Source organism: Phasianus colchicus, chromosome 10 (genome assembly GCF_987193195.1).
Source record: "Phasianus colchicus chromosome 10, bPhaCol1.hap1.1, whole genome shotgun sequence".
Taxonomy (NCBI): Eukaryota; Metazoa; Chordata; class Aves; order Galliformes; family Phasianidae; genus Phasianus; species Phasianus colchicus.
The window spans coordinates 24005167-24019564 of record NC_143445.1 but is presented as its reverse complement, the minus strand read 5'-3'; the positions used below and the strand labels follow the sequence as shown (position 1 = coordinate 24019564).

Sequence of the window (14398 nt, the reverse complement as noted above, 5' to 3'; positions counted from 1 at the left end):
GGTGATTACTCTTTTACATAGTAAAAACGATGCTGAATCCATCAAAGTAGAACACTTGTTTTTGTTTGTTTTTTAAAGAAACTTTTAACTACTGTTATTCTTTAGCATGTATGCTTAGGGTTTGTTTTTCATTTTGGCTAGGGATGAGCACCGTTCATTGCCTTCAAATTTTAAAGTAACAATTTACTGTTAGCATCAATGAGACGCACTGTAAACTGCTGCAAATCCTGCTTCAGACAGAACATATGCTGCCTCTGAGATAGAGAGTCTTCTGATGAAGAAATACATTCCAATATAGGAGATGAAATTTAATTATATGAAATTCCATATTTGCACTGGCTTATTTCAGTCAGCACAATTATTAATAGAATGAACACTGCTCAGCAAAATTGCCAATTGTTAAAAAAAAAGTATAATAAAAGCCTTTCATTTTATTTTAGGATTTTGTTGTTCATTTTTTTTTTTTTATCTTTTTTCTTCTAGTCAGACACAGAGTTTTGGGATAAAATGCAAGCAGAATGGGAAGAAATGGCTCGCAGGAACTGGATTTCAGAGAACCAAGAAGCACCAGGGCAAGTCACCATCTCTACCATTGAAAAGGTAACAACACAAAGTTGTTTTCAAACTGTGCATCCTTTCCATGAAGCTTTTAGATGAGCTTCAGCTGTTCATGGGATCCCAAGAAAACTCTTCTGGAATATGGAAGCTAATTTTATCCAAAAGAACTCATCCTTTTTAAATTGACTGTGAATAAGATAAGATTTGAGAAAGTACCACAGTAAGAATACATTTAAACATGCAGAGTGTGTGAATTCAGCCAAATGGATTGCAAAGCAAACTGCTGGAAAACAGTCGCTCAAGGAAGAGCACCAAGTACTAACAAATCCAGGCAGACACACTCAAACACTCTTCTTCAATCCCTTCCTTGTATGTTTTAATTCAACATATATTATGTAGCTAACATTAGCATACATTCTTTATGCTGCAGTGGCATAAAGAGGAAAAAAGCAAAACTTTTTTTTTTAAAAAAAAAAAAACAACCCAAAAAACACCCAAATTCAACTCAGGCACCTGAAACACTACTCTTTATCTTGAAAATTAATTGAAGAGTCCAAGACATTAACTGAATAGAGATGAGGCTGCAGGCACTGCAAGGAATCAGCCTCTTGGTTTGCGCTCCTTGTCCTCTTTACCATAGATTGGATGTACTGGGCTCATGCTGGGTTCAATTCTGCTGCTATTACAATGTGAGCTGTTGCTACTATATTTGACAACCAACATAAGTACCGTTAAACATAACTTTAGCAATCAAGCAAATATACAGAGAGCACAAATATAAATGGCCAGTGATGTTTGCTTTTACAGTTTTTGTAATTCAAATTTTACAGGGTAGCTCATCCATTTTTTCATAGAAAAAAATGTTTATGTCCTGTTAGAATACAGTGAATAACTTAATTTTGTAGTTGCTATCCTCCGCTACAGGGCTCAACATGGGTCTCTTCATTCTCTTCTCCTAGGGATATTATTTTCATACAGAAAATCCTTTCAAAGACTGGCCAGGTGCCTTTGAGGAAGGACTGAAAAAAATGAAAGAAGGTGACCTGCCTGTTACAATCTTGTACCTGGAGGCTGCTATTCTACAAGAGCCCAATGATGCAGAGGTATTCACTCTTGTGCTTTCTGTTGACAAAGGAAAGGGGACTCTCTTTAGCATACAAAGACGGCATGGTTTCATGACCCAAAGCTTTGCTAGTCATGGCTGTGGAATAACACATGCTCTGAAATAGATAACGGTGAGCTCTTCATAAGATGAGAATCTATTTTTGAAATGATAGAATTGCCAAATTGTCATTTAAAAGCATTGAAGAAAAAAGGTATTTGAAATGTTTCATTTCTTTTCCTGATGTTTTCAATCTATAAAACACTACCAATAAATTGATTTAACACGAATTCTAAAATTTTTCTAAAAATTATATCATTTTTCACAACATTAATGAAACCTGAAAAATATTTACAATGTAAGTATACAGATCTCTTGGAATCTATTGCTACAGTAAAACAAGGAGCAGTGTTTCAAAAAGCAGAGAATTCCTAGACCCTCAAGAATCCCTTAAACATACATAACTTAATTATTGTTGTTCAGTGCTTTCTGTAACAGTCTAGCAACATTTAAAATGTACAGTAACTTACATCTGATAAACCAGCATGTGTTTATACACTGACAAAATACCTTTGCATCGACTGATTATAAATATTATCATGCTCAAAGGCATTCAAAACTGCACTGATTTGTACTGTTGACCTGTACACCGTAGAAAAAAAACTGTAATTACTGCTGAATCTTTATTCTTCTCCCCACTAGAAGCGACACTAATTGTAACTGTTTGCACTTGGGTCTATATAGCAAAACAAGATGATGTTTGTTTTTTTTTTTTGATTATTTTTGCAGGCCTGGCAGTTCCTGGGCATAACACAGGCAGAGAATGAAAATGAGCAAGCAGCCATTGTCGCCCTCCAAAGGTAGATAACCGCTAAATAAGGGGTCGAATGAGTATTGGGTAATGGAGACCTAGGTATCTTTAACCTCATACTTGTCTTGTAACTTGAACCATTTATTTAACTAAGTAAAGCATTGACACAGGTGTAAAAATCAGTGACAGAGGGTTGGTTAGTCTTTCTATTTTATGAAATAAGTGCAATATTTAATCTAATAATGTAATTACTTGCACTGAAGTTGCACGGTCTGATAAACACAAGTTAGGCATAATGCAAATAAAGTACCATTTTGATATCTTAGCCACTTAGCATACTTTCTGTTGTCTGTCCTTTAACAAAAAGGTTGTTGTTTTTTTTTATTAGAATGAACCACCTCCAGCTGTTGAATACTAATCTGAGAATATCTGTGGTTGATAAAGATACTTGTATGTACAAGTCAGCTCCAAAAATATCAGCATTATTATTACTTCCTCTAGTGGGTTTCCATGTTTCCACTTAAAAAGCACCCTCTCAAAATTCAATTGCATTTGCAGCATTAACCATCAAGATACCACCTACGGATGCTCTCACTAATACCTAGCTTTCGATTTTACCTAGACAGAAGACCAAGGGGTTGCCTGATGCAGGGCTTTTCTATTCCCCCAGTTTTAAAACAGGAGTGATGTTCAAAAAATAGGCCTGATTTTATTTTCAGTTCATGATATACAGCCGTAGAAAGGCTATTCCAGTTGACTGGCTCCGTCATTATCAAAGAATTACTGAGAATTTAGTATTTGTGAGATGATTCATAGGAAAGTGATTTTTTTTCTTCAAAATACTTTTTTGCAGAGCTGAAAATCATATTAAACTGTTTGCAGAAATTTAAGTTAAACTTTCTGTTTGCTAGACAGAAAATATAAAGCCAGTCTACCCACTCAACTGACTCATAATGAAAAAGATGAGAGCATTACCTGTGTGCACATATTTATGAATATACACGTGTGTATGCTAAGGTCCATGCATGCACGTTTGTGTACAAATGCATAACGCACTTATCACAAAACAGTAAAACAAAGCCCCTTCTTTAAAAACGTTGTTGGACAGATCTTTTATAAGTGATTTATTTATTTATAGGGACTATTTTGAAAGAACTCAAGAATTGTGGTTGGCTAAAAACAAACAAACAAAAATCCTCAACATATTTTTATTTTCTACCTAGGTGCTTGGAACTGCAGCCAAATAACCTAAAAGCTCTGATGGCACTAGCTGTAAGTTATACTAACACAGGCCATCAACAGGAAGCCTACCAAGCTCTACGAAACTGGATAAAGCTAAATCCAAAGTACAAGTATATAGCGAAAAGCAAAAAAGGGTCCCCAGCACTTACCAGGAGAATGTCTAAGACATCAGATGAAAGGTAAATGCAGTTAAATCCTGCTGGCTGAGATGTAATGACCACTGTAAACAATGGTTCATGCTGTGTCCTTAACGTGCAGAGAAGTCCAGCCTGTTCCCTCTGATGCAAACCCAAAAACTAGATGTCCATAGAGGCAGGGGTAGGAAAAAAACAGTACATTCCGTTTAGGGACTGAGGACTACATTTTTCCATCCACGGAAATTAACATACACTGCAAGCAAAAGACATGTTCTGCTTCAAGTCCCATAACTTTCTAGTAATCCCATTTACCCTGACTGCAGCTTCTTTATTCCCAAATCCTCATTCTACTGCTTCCAAATTCATACCAGGCTTGTATTGCTCTACATGTGTGTTCTTTCTATTGTTCATCAAATTTCCTATATCCCAACCAAGCTACTAGAATCCAGGAACATCAGCCATTTTGCCATGGGACATGGCTTCAGTTCACTGAATATAATTAGGAAGTAGCATCTGCTTGTTTAAAACTCATTTTGTTTTTAAACAAAGAAACAGTGCAGTCATTTTATCTGTCTCTAGCCCAGCATTCTGTAATGGGAGCTGGCAACCATTTTAAATAACAAAAGAAATCACGAGTTGGCAGCCCTTCATCATGTTTTCATGAGGCCAATAAATTAATCTCTCTGAAGTTTGAAATTCATAATAAATTCATTAAAGGCATAAACGCCATTTATAGAACCAAAACACTAGTGCTATGTCACTGCATATCATTTCGAAGACAGGCCTTATGTTTTCCCTTATCACTAAGGAGCCTCAGGTTGACGAGATAAGCTAAAATGTAATATGCAAGTTCAGCTTAATTGTTAAATGTGTTGCTCTACTTCGGCCTCATCACTCAGAACTGACAGTGAGGTTTTATGAAGCCTACAGCACATATAGGAGATGGAAATTTTGGCATCCATCTTCAGGGACTGTGGCCAGTGATTTACAGCTCCAAAAATGGCTACTCTTTTTATGACTGAGAAACCCACCTAATTTCATTAGCTTTAATAAGCATTCATGTTTTCTTACTTGAATTCATAGCTTCACTTTGACTTCATTACACAAGTAAGCTTCTGTATTTCAGAAATGAGTTTGCAACAGGATGGGGAAACGTATCTCTGCTATGATTGAACTCAAGCAGCTTATTTTCAAGTTTAAGTATATCACTTCTGAAACATCAAGTACTATAATTATGATTTCTAAGATGCAACTTCATGTTATTTTTCACTCTTGTCTAGCTCATTACTTGAAGAAGTAAAAGATTTATACCTGGAGGCTGCTCACCAGAATGGTGACATGATAGACCCTGACTTGCAGACAGGACTTGGAGTTCTTTTCCACCTGAATGGAGAATTTAACAGAGCAATAGATGCATTTAGTGCTGCTTTAACTGTTCGGCCAGAGGTACATTTTATGCTTTTCCATTTTTAAGAACTTAGTTTCACAGTTTTCTTCCTTCCTTCTTGATCAGACCAATATTAATGAGATGCTGCTTCGGTCATTAAAATTTTAACACTTGAAAGAGAAGTGTTAATTATCAGACAGCCCCATTTGGAAGCAGACTTATGTCTGATTTTTAGCTGCATAACGACTAATTGTACTGGTTATTTAAAGTCGCCTATAATCATGAGTCAGAACCTTCCATTCTGTATCAAGAGAGGATATGATATTGTTATTTTCTGTCTTCCTTTGCAATCAAAGATGAGCTATTATGTCCCCTATCGACACCTACAGTAGAGAATTCATTTTCTCACCAGGACTATACGTTATGGAACCGTCTTGGAGCAACCCTGGCAAATGGGGATCGAAGCGAAGAAGCTGTTGAGGCTTACACACGTGCTTTAGAAATACAACCTGGCTTCATTCGGTCCAGGTACAATTTAGGCATAAGCTGCATCAACTTAGGAGCATACAGGTAAGTTACAAATATGTGTAAGTGAAAGAGTCAGGGATCATATCTACCAAGTGAAAATTCATTTTCTAGCTGGAGCTATTTAAGAAAAAAATTAGAATACAGTTTAGTTATCTCAGCTAATATATATATATTTTACTAAGCACTAATAAATGAGTACTATTTTGTTTATAGCCATACAACCATCATAACAGAATTACTGAATTTAAAAACTGAAATCCTCCATTCAACAAGCTGCTTAAGCATTTCTCCTAGCTCTAAGTGCAAGTAATCCTACCATCATCTGTGGGATTGTTCTCACACTCAATCCAGTGTTAAAGAGAAAAAAGAAAATACAAAAAACTGTATCTATAAGGGAAACTCCAGTTAAAATGCTTACAGTAGTTAATATTGTCAAAAGTACTTTTAATACAACCTTTAGGAAACATAGGTTTATATTATAGGGGTCCTTACTGTCAGCTTAAGATGTTTAAGATGAAAGAGATCTATACAGCAATAAAGCATACCAATAAAGTAAGGTCTGAACCAGTACAAGTCATGTCCACTTGTTTAAAGAAAATCAAACAAGAGTAACACAAAAAGGCCTGTGAGGTGCACACACATCTGAGTGTATTTTAAAAAATACACTCAATTCTAGAATGGTATCCTGAAGTTTTATGCTATTTATTAAGCAAACTACATTACATTTTTCTTTTCTTTCCTACAGAGAGGCTGTCAGCAATTTTCTCACTGCTCTCAGTTTGCAGAGGAAAAGCAGGAATCAACAGCAGGTTCCCCATCCTGCTCTATCAGGCAATATTTGGGCAGCACTTCGAATTGCTCTGTCTATGATGGACCAGCCAGAACTGTTTCAAGCTGCCAATGTGGGCGATCTAGACATTCTATTAAGAGCTTTTAATCTAGAGCCGTAATACAAGTATCCACAAATTAAGTTATATTAGGAAGCAGAGAACTCTTTTATTACTCATCTCAAAATGACCACAATTTAAAAAAGATCACGATTGTAGATCAGTAGGGGAATTCTCTCAGATGTTATTCAAAAAGGAAAAGTTCAAAAGCACAAAATATTCTAAAAATATGCTCAGACTCAACGGATCCAAATGAGCAGCAGCTGATCTGACAAAGCCCTGAATTAGATGAAGATCTTCATCCCATGCAAGCTTGCTTGCTTTCTCTCTCTCTATATATATATACATAAACAGATATATGAAGAAATATATGAAAAACAAACCTAGATAATAATTATCGCACATTAAAATGGCAAGCAGCACATCCAAGGAACCTGCTTAGTTGCTCATCTCACTATACTGACATCACTTCGCCATGCAACGTGAATTTTCCGTCCTTTGCTTTCTCTGAAATATCTTCAAGGTTCATCTTTAACACAGCTCTGAAAACAGATGCATGAAAAAGGGATGTATTTTGTTTTGAATGTATTTATTAGTTGGCAACTTTGCTTCCAAAGGTACCTTGATTAATTTGGGCCAAGTTCGATGCAAACCACGTGTGATATTAACAGAACACTACATGGAGGTCTATGAGATTAGGCCATGTATATATTGAAAGGACAGCTGTTGCAAGCAGAAGCAGTAATTTGCACTAGAATTGTTGCTGTTTAAACCAGCTACCCCTGATCATGGACAGAGAATGTCTGCTTCAAAAGAGCTCACAGCAGGATCTGTCAATGTGTACTTATGCACTTTAATCTTTCTTTTTGTAAAATTGTGCTATGCTTTATTTTTATTTTAATTACTAAAAACAGAATATACAGGATAGCCTTGTTGGCATAGAGGACCAAATATCATTTTCTGAAATGTGATAAGAGGGTTTTCAATATTCTTATGTTTAAATGATGCAGATACAATATAAATCGCAATATCTATTAGAAAGATTATTCTATTATGCATCAGGTACTACATATGCATGCATGTGCATGCACATATTATGTGTATTATGTCATTCAAAACATATTAAGCCACAGAGCACTTTTGCAAATAAAAAGAAGTCTTCGTAGGAGCTCATACCTGCAAAGCATGCTCAAGGGAAAGTTTTTGCTGAAAAGTATCCTCTATTTAATGCTTGTAGATCGGGACTGAGATACAATCCTGCTGCTGTGGCAAACAGTAGCAAAAAAGTTTCAGTGACATTTATCACAGCAGGCTAAATGCTTAGATAACATCAGTACTTCCAGCTCCTTAAAAAATATATATGCATTTCATTTTAATTTTTCCCTGCTTGGATGAATGGGGAACAGTATCGAGGGATGGGGCTGCACAGTTACACAACAAATGGATTGATTTTGGTAGAATGCAAATAGGCTTAGCTCGAGATAAAGGTGTCAATCAAATACAGGAATACATATATTTCTAAGGGGAGGCATTTTCAGTTATTGGTATTTTTACTACTTTTTCTGAACAGTGGAAAAAACAAATACAATTGGATAGCACCGCACTGATTCATGGTCAGGGATGCGAAGTGCAAGGTAGATACTTGAGTGTGATGAAGTGGAATGAGCAGCACATTTCTTGTAAACAGCAATGAAAACAACAACAAAACAGAACAACTCAACTACTTAAGAAAAAAATCAGATGCACAAATCACAAAGTAAGAATCTCTGTAAGAATTGAACAGTTCCACCAGTATGAGCTTAAGTTTCTTGCAGCTGTCTGTTATTTTGAGCAACCACTTAAAGGAAAATTCCATCTCAGTTAGTGCAATCACTGCATCTAATTAACAACATAATTGGTTAAAATAATCATTTCTTATTAAAAATAAGAGGCTTACCTCTCATTCATGCCTGCAGAATAGAGGTGCTGAAACAGCTACAAAAATTTTTTAATAGTGTTCTATTAACTCACTGTTTATATACATTCCTATTTATCTATCAAGCATATAATGACAAATTATTTCTTCAATTTTCTCTAAGGACTGGTTATCAAAGACTGCCTTGGAATGACATTTTAGCTAAGCATGCTGCTGTGTGCATATCTGCTGACAACAGTTTGCTCTTTGCTTTGACAGCGATGTGTGATGACAGCCCCGTATCGATAAGGCAGAGCAGAAGGAGCACTGCAATTGAATCTGGGAAGTGATAAGAGGGAAGGGAGGCAGCTTTGAGAAGAGATCGTAAAGCAAAGGCATATGTGCTTAGATTTTGCTTGATGCCCTACCATCACACCGAGTCCTTCCAGAATATCTGCTGTGCTGTGGGATAATTAGGGATTACCCAGACAAATGAGCTGCTCAAAAATTATATTTTTATACCTCTCAAATAAAAAAACTCAAGTCAGAATGACAAGGAACATTTGATATTGGTGACAGTTCACTAAACCTCTATTTTTTTCTCTATCACATGTATGACAAACACAGAAATTTTGTTAGAAAATCTTGCTGGGCAGCCCCTGTGCCAGACTTCCCTGCATTCAGTAGCTCTTAGTACTTCTAGGTTCAGGGCTGTGCATACTTCAGTATTCTGGGCCTTACTGTCCTCCTGTAGCTCCCACCATCAAACACTATCAGTGCATAGGACTCCTCATGGTCAGGAGACTGCAGCATATTAACGCCCTAGGAAAGAAGTGCAATCACTGTAATTCTAACCAAGCAAAAGGCAGGATAAATAAGGCTGCTGAACAGTAGCATATTGAGTTTGAGGGTGAGAGACAGGAAATCTGGATCTTCTTCTCATTGCTCCCTGCGAGCTCCCCCCAGTCAACATCTCCTCCTATCCCCTGTTATCCAGGTGTGCAGGCAGCCACTGTGCACTATAGAATCACACAAAGGCAGAGGAACGCTGCTGTCTCACAGAATGTGTGACCCACGTAAATTCAGAGAAGGCCACACAAGTATGTGGTTGCTCAGATCCAAGTAAGGAAGCAGTTTTACTTAAGGACTGGAAATTTCAGCAGACATGAGATCCTGAGACACTCCTGGGTCACAACAGCAAAGAATCTACAGGCTGATGCTAAATTAGTGCTGTGATAATTTATCATCACCTTCTCCTCCTGCTTCCCCTTCTTGTTACTCCCCTCTTTCTCCAGAGGTAATGTATCATATCACTACCAGGTAACTGATTCCAAGCTTTTGAGTCATTCCTCTGTTTTACATATTTCAGGCAAGTAAGAAGCACTTTCCTAACCCAAGCTTGTGACTGTCCCTCTCCTCTGCAAAGATTTACAAGTATTTATTTATAACAAGTCTGATCCATGAAGCTGCTGAACACTCAAAGTCTGTGGTCTTTGCATGATTAGCTCAAATGCAGTTACCAGATGAGAGCTGCCCTCTGGTACCACTGTATGTGCTGAACAGTAACCAGAATCAAAGGGATTATTTATGGAGTGAGGCTTTACAACAAAAGCAATAGGCTCATTTCTTGCTGGTCTTTTTAAACTGTAATGACTCTAATACCCTTGTTGCAATAGACTGGTTTGTTTGTTTAAAGTGGGGATTTGATCTTCAGGTAAATACAAACATATCTGTATGTAATGGCATTTTCTTAAAATCTGTTAAATCAGAGCACTTCCGCAACTATCCAAGGGAGGTTCCAATAATGCTAAACCTCATATGACAATATTGCATGCAACTACACTAAAAAATAACTGTACTGAAATATAAATACAAAGCATGTAGTGCTGCTACCCAAGTATATGTTTAGAGAATGCATGCAGAGGGTGCACACACAGGGTATTTTTTAATCTATTAATCAATATCTTCCGTGGGATACTTTAAAAGCACTTTGCATCTGCCAAATTCACGACAGAGTTCAGCTTATTTTGGAAAGTTTAAACAAAACAGAGAGTCCTTTTTAAACCTCAACCTCAGAAATCACTGTGTTGTGGATTTCATGTTTAATTATTGACAGACATCTGCAACAAGAGTGCCAGCAGACAAGTTTTGCTATCCTCACAAAGCGCACAGCTTTCACCACGAAGCTGGGTGATTGGATTTGCACGTTTCCTTTACTAGTTAAAATTAGACAGCACCAAACCAGAGAAAAAGATTCCCAGAACCACTGAAGCCACTGTTATCTTGTGTGCACTCACCATGGCCAGGCTTCTCAAGCTTGCCCACTAGCTCTGATGGCTGCCTGTCCCTCCGACTGTTCTGGTTTAAACATTTAGATGTAAAACTTCACAGAGCTGACAATCTCCTGCATCCACCAATTTCAGCTGCGGATGCCTGACTCATCTGAAAGCTCAGCACAAATAACTGAATGGGTCAATTTAGAAAACCTGGGCTTGTCCGTCAGGCAGGCAGGAGGATCTCAGCAGCACCAACAGATCAGCCAGATGATCCTACCAACATTTGTAGAGCACAGGCCTCCATGGCAGGAATAATAACTAAGGAACTACTGGCAGCTAGAGGCCTAAATCGTTGTCTGTCAGAGCCAGTGAGAATTGGGACTGTCACACAGATTGGCCGTAGGTCTCTCTTGCCTGAACACGTGTCTGCAAAATGAGACATATTAATTACTTCCCATAATAACCTGCACAGTTAGAGAGATTTCTGGTCAGCAGTGTTGTTAATTTTGCAGTCTGTACAGTGAGTCTATGTTGTAACTGCTTATAATACTGAGCATTTACGGATAGAAGTGGCAGAAAAACGCACTGCACGTTGTGAAAATAATTGGTGGTTTAGGCCATATGAAATACAGTATTATCTATTATACAAACCTCATCTAGGCTAGAAATCAGATTATTTCATTATAGTTCTATTCCTGGACTGCTGACATATATCAGAGACAAGAGTACCATATGCATGAAGTGACCACTGATGCTTTGAAGAAAACTAAGCAAGAGGAAAAACAAGCATGCCACAGAACTCACAGAAGGTGTCAGAGCTTCAGCCCACAAGCAATAGGTACTATGCATGGGAGAGAGACAGAAGGAATACTAAGCTGTAACTTTACAAATGCTTGCACGTGTGACAGCAAGCTTGCACGGTCAAGACTTAACGTGCTTTGATCTTTTTTTTCCCCTTCCACATTTACAGACTGTCGATGACATTGGCTAGAACTTTAATTTCAACAGCCTTTTTAATATCAACAATTATTGTAAATTCAGAAAAATCAAAACATTTATAAATATATTTTATATATCAGAATATAACATATCTAAAGTAAAATAAAACTATATAGTTTTGAAAGGCATTCTGTGCAGCTGCTTCTATACACTGTAAACTGTTTGAAAACCTTTGCAAACTTGCATCCGTTTTTTTGGCTTTATTTTTAAGCCAACGTACAAGAAAGAAGAGTCTGTAGGGTTGGCAGATACTTTCACCTGTGCTATCTGAAGAGCTGTGCTGCTGTGCAGACTTGGTGTGTCACATTTCCTGTTGGTGGGCAAGCATACGTGCAAGGCATCGCAGTGAAGTGGATGCAGAGGTGGGAGTTCAGCCCTACTCCTGAATGTTTACATTCTGTTACAAAGGTCCATACAGACTCAGACTGAGAATCTGAGTCTGCAAGAACGTATGGAGTTTTAAAATGTTTCTTATGACAAATAACTCACCTCTCTATTCCCAGTGCATTATCAGCTGTGTACAACATTAAACACAGAACTGTAGTTTACTGACGCTTTAATTTGTTGTTCCCTTGCACTGCTCTTTAAAATAGTTGATTTTTGAGGAAATAGATTATTATGTGCATATTGGATGTGTTAAATTTATTAAGCTCATAGTTACTATTTGCAGAGCACCATTTAATGTAGTATTTTTGTACTGTAATGGAAGCATGCCTTCCTTGGGTTCTTTTCCACATAATAAATTGTATTTATTTATCTGTATTTATATCTGTGCAATTTTTAAATATGTTTTAAAAAATAAAACTTTGTCTGTGGCTTCAAATATTTCCAAATATTCCGCTTCTCCATTTGTAGAAGGTTTTCATTTCAAGTAATTGAAGTCAAAAGAGGGACCCCTTCAGAGAAACAAAGGATTTTTAATCCAAGGCTTCTTTCCTATCATTTATGATGTAGCTGTGCTTCTCTGCATAAACACTAAGCCTAGAAGATGTTTTTTTCCTAACCAGAAGATTTTAATTAATTCATCAAGTTGCTCTGAGGCTCTTTGTTTGTTTGTTTTTTTCCCTTTTTAAATTCCTTTTGTTTAATTTATTTTTAAATATTTCAATTATACTTACAACTAGAATTCATAGCAGCTGAGGACTGGACCGAGGGGTTTTGCACATAGGCTCTGTACAAGGAAAATGGAAAAAAAAAAAAAAGTATGAGAATTTTTCCTGAAGATTATGCAACTGTACACTTCAAAATAAAAGCAGAAGTAATGTTATGGAACAATCCTTCTGGAGGGAAAAAAGAATAAACAAACACCAAAGCCAACTTCAAGTGATTGACAGACTTGCAGAGGAAGGGCTTTTTGCGAACAGTTTTGCTATCGGAGACTGATGTAAGCACAGATGTGAGACAAGGACAGATTCCTGTGCCCTGCTGTAGACAGAGCAGCTGTGACACTTACAGCAAAGGGCCACTAAGAAACAAAATTAAAATGTATCTGAGTACCTGTTGGCAAAGCCAGCAGACATGATAGGCCAGAAAAACAAAAAGCTAGCAAACAAAAAAACCAGACAAAACCAGACAAACAAAAGGATAACAAATAGGAGCTAGTGCCACAGTTTGCTTGTGGAAGGCAACCTCTTGTCAGAAAAGCCAGCTAAGCAGCCTTTCACTACAGAAGAAAAGGGAACAGACAATAAAAACTCACTAACTCTTAAGTTGAAAGTAGTTGTGCTCTTGAGAATAGTGTTTTGCCAGGAGATGTTCTGGTTAGTTTTTGTTGCTCGGATGTACTGACAAAGAATAAGCAGCAATGTCTATTAGTTATGTGCTCCACAGCACAGACCAGGGACACAGTAGTGCAGTCTTGAAGGCAAAGCAAGAGAGCAGCTGGGAGGAAATCCTACATACAGAACTGCTAAAAAATAAGAACACCTTTAAAGGCACAACATAATCACTTACTGCACACCAGCTGTCAGACATGCAATGTCTCTGGTATGGTTACAGAACTCATCTTTCATCACAGCAGACAGTGCCATGCTTATCCATGTCAAGCCTGTAGCACACCTGAGAGACAGAGAGGTGTTATTTCCCACTCTTGTGAGGAGGAGTAGAGCACAGAGGTGGTATTCACCTGTCAGCTACTTAATACTGCCTTCTCCAAGCAATCTGCAGAAGTCAGCAGGCACAGCTCCTGCATGTTACATCACCATGTGAAGTCTGAACAGAGCCCTAAACTCTGCCACTCAGCTTGCAGGAGGAAGCACGATCCCTCACCTTGTTCCAGTTGCTGCAAGTGGTAGCAGTGTGGTGCAGAGCGGCCTGCCATGGTCACAATGGACATCTGTGATAAAAGGAACCAACAAATATTACATTTGGACTTCCAGGACTGAACCATCTTTACCTTTCTTGTCATCACTCAGTACTTAACATGGCTCCGACTTCCATGTCAGAAAAAGCCACTTAAGACCTGGAAGGTTTACCTCTCACATCTCCTCTGGCTCATGGCCCCATGATCCTGTGAAAAGATGAAAGGGTCACCATCCATCAGACTCCTTTTTTGGCCTATTCCTCAATCTACCAAAG

The 14398-nt window shown here is 37.7% G+C and overlaps 1 protein-coding gene and 1 long non-coding RNA gene across 8 annotated transcripts in view; one reads left to right on the top strand and one right to left on the bottom strand.

Annotated features, from left to right (window-relative positions):
* PEX5L (peroxisomal biogenesis factor 5 like) overlaps nt 1–6715 on the top strand; it is a 91696-nt gene extending 84981 nt beyond the window's left edge. For all 4 annotated transcript variants that reach the window (XM_090147759.1, XM_031614569.2, XM_090147760.1 and 1 more), the window contains 7 exons: nt 484–600; nt 1518–1661; nt 2450–2520; nt 3695–3892; nt 5131–5296; nt 5650–5807; nt 6511–6715. In XM_090147759.1, the coding sequence (XP_090003885.1) occupies nt 484–600; nt 1518–1661; nt 2450–2520; nt 3695–3892; nt 5131–5296; nt 5650–5807; nt 6511–6715 (1059 nt within the window). The remainder of the gene's footprint in view (nt 1–483; nt 601–1517; nt 1662–2449; nt 2521–3694; nt 3893–5130; nt 5297–5649; nt 5808–6510) is intronic.
* LOC149916673 (uncharacterized) overlaps nt 1–14367 on the bottom strand; it is a 140456-nt gene extending 126089 nt beyond the window's left edge. For 2 of the 4 annotated variants that reach the window (XR_016469825.1, XR_016469828.1), the window contains exons 1-2: nt 13775–14367; nt 12940–12992 (exon numbers count right to left, since the gene is read on the bottom strand). This is a non-coding gene — a long non-coding RNA (uncharacterized LOC149916673). Of the gene's footprint in view, nt 1–9232; nt 9369–12939; nt 12993–13774 lie in introns of those variants that run through there. The other 2 variants (XR_016469826.1, XR_016469827.1) reach the window with 2 other exon arrangements.
* Between the last annotated feature and the right edge of the window lie 31 nt (nt 14368–14398).